Source organism: Chanos chanos, chromosome 4 (genome assembly GCF_902362185.1).
Source record: "Chanos chanos chromosome 4, fChaCha1.1, whole genome shotgun sequence".
NCBI lineage: Eukaryota > Metazoa > Chordata > Actinopteri > Gonorynchiformes > Chanidae > Chanos > Chanos chanos.
The window spans coordinates 1,372,000-1,373,580 of NC_044498.1; the positions used below are offsets into that span (position 1 = coordinate 1,372,000).

Sequence of the window (1,581 nt, forward strand, 5' to 3'; positions counted from 1 at the left end):
TCAGTGACAGGTGACGGTTAAGTACAGGTGATGGTTAAGTACAGGTGACGGTTAAAGACAGGTTGTGGTCAGTGACAGGTGACGGTTAAAGACAGGTTGTGGTCAGTGACAGGTGACGGTTAAGAACAGGTGGTGGGTTCTGTGTCAGGCTGGGGGCACTCACGGCGAACAGGTGGCCGATACAGACTGCCAGGCCGATGGCGAGGGCGGCGGAGCCTTTCAGGTCCGTGCGTCTGGGGTCACAGGTGGCAAATACAGTGAAGACCAGCTCAAACGTGATAAACATCTCGATGACCAGGGCGTGTCCTGCAGAAATACCGCTGTTGACCTGTGAGGGTGGGGGGGTGGGGGGGAGGCATTTAGCTCTGAGGTCGATCACCACACACCTGACATTTAGCACAGATCTATATTGGTTTTCAAGGCTAAATCTGACCCCATCTCTCAGTAGAACCAGCTCAGGATCACTGAACAGATAAACTAGATCCAGACATGCTGCTGCCTTACACTGGGTGGCTCTGACCCCTGTGTACCTCATAAAAACACATGATCAAACAGTTAAGCACAGTGGTGACAATTCAATTCTATTTCAGTTCCAATTCTATTCCAATTCATTTCCGACTCAGTTCCAATCCAGTTGGTGAATTAGTGTCACTCTATAATGAGAATTGTAAATTTCGACCCACTGTTCTGTTCATTGAATGAGAGCATCGGATCTGTGCAATATAATCTAATACTTCATTACGTTTACATTCAAATCCCTGTTTAATCCAGAGCTGGACAGACAGCTATGTCTGTCCATTGCTTTCTCTAAATGCTAATCAAACAGACCCGATTCTGCTAACATAGCTCCTACAGCAGCACCAGAACTTCATAATCGCTGGAGTAAACTCATTTACCGAGGTCACGCCCAGTCCGCCTCTGACCGAGGCGGGTGTCACACCGTACAGTATCCCTGCGCCCACAATGGCTCCCAAACACTGCGCCGCCAGGTAGAACACGCCCTTCGCCAGGCTGAGCTTCCGCGTAGCGACCATCGCTGCGGTAACGGCAGGGTTGATGTGTGCGCCGCTGATATGTCCGAAGCACTGCACGAGGGTGGCGATGGCCAGGCCAAAACAAAGGGAGATGAGGAGCAGGTTTGGAGGAGCAGGGTTCTCCTCACTCGCGCTCCAGTTTATGGTAGAGCCCAGACTGAGCAAGACGAAGATCAGCATGGCCAGGAACTCTCCGAAAACGGCCCGCCAGAAGTCCTGAGTCCACACACCCTTAAAGGCCGCCATCACAAGGCTACGACTGCACGAGCACAAAGATGCCCAGTTTCTGAAAGAGAGAGGGAGACGGACAGGTCAGGACCGTCAGGACGGAATCGTTCATTCGGGCTGAGAATCAAGCTGGATGCACCAGCCGGCCCCACGCGGCCCATGATCATAGCCTAAAACAAAATTAGAAGAAAAGAAGAAAAAAAAAAACTTCTCTCTGTCTGGGAATTTCACATAAACTGCGGTCACATCAGAGAGCGATGTACAGACTCTTCCATACACCTAGGATTAAAGGACGCTCTTTGTAGTTTAATAAACAGAA

General features: G+C 50.4%; 1 protein-coding gene across 2 annotated transcripts in view; it reads right to left on the reverse strand.

Annotated features, from left to right (window-relative positions):
- The window catches only part of aqp4 (aquaporin 4), a 7,485-nt gene extending 6,187 nt beyond the window's left edge, over nucleotides 1-1,298 (reverse strand). Inside the window, exons 1-2 of one of the 2 annotated variants that reach the window (XM_030770711.1) lie at nucleotides 897-1,298; nucleotides 164-328 (exon numbers count right to left, since the gene is read on the reverse strand). In XM_030770711.1, the coding sequence (XP_030626571.1) occupies nucleotides 164-328; nucleotides 897-1,280 (549 nt within the window). In that variant the 5' untranslated portion in view covers nucleotides 1,281-1,298. Of the gene's footprint in view, nucleotides 1-163; nucleotides 329-888 lie in introns of both variants that reach the window. The other variant, XM_030770712.1, reaches the window with a different exon arrangement.
- Nucleotides 1,299-1,581: the final 283 nt, after the last annotated feature.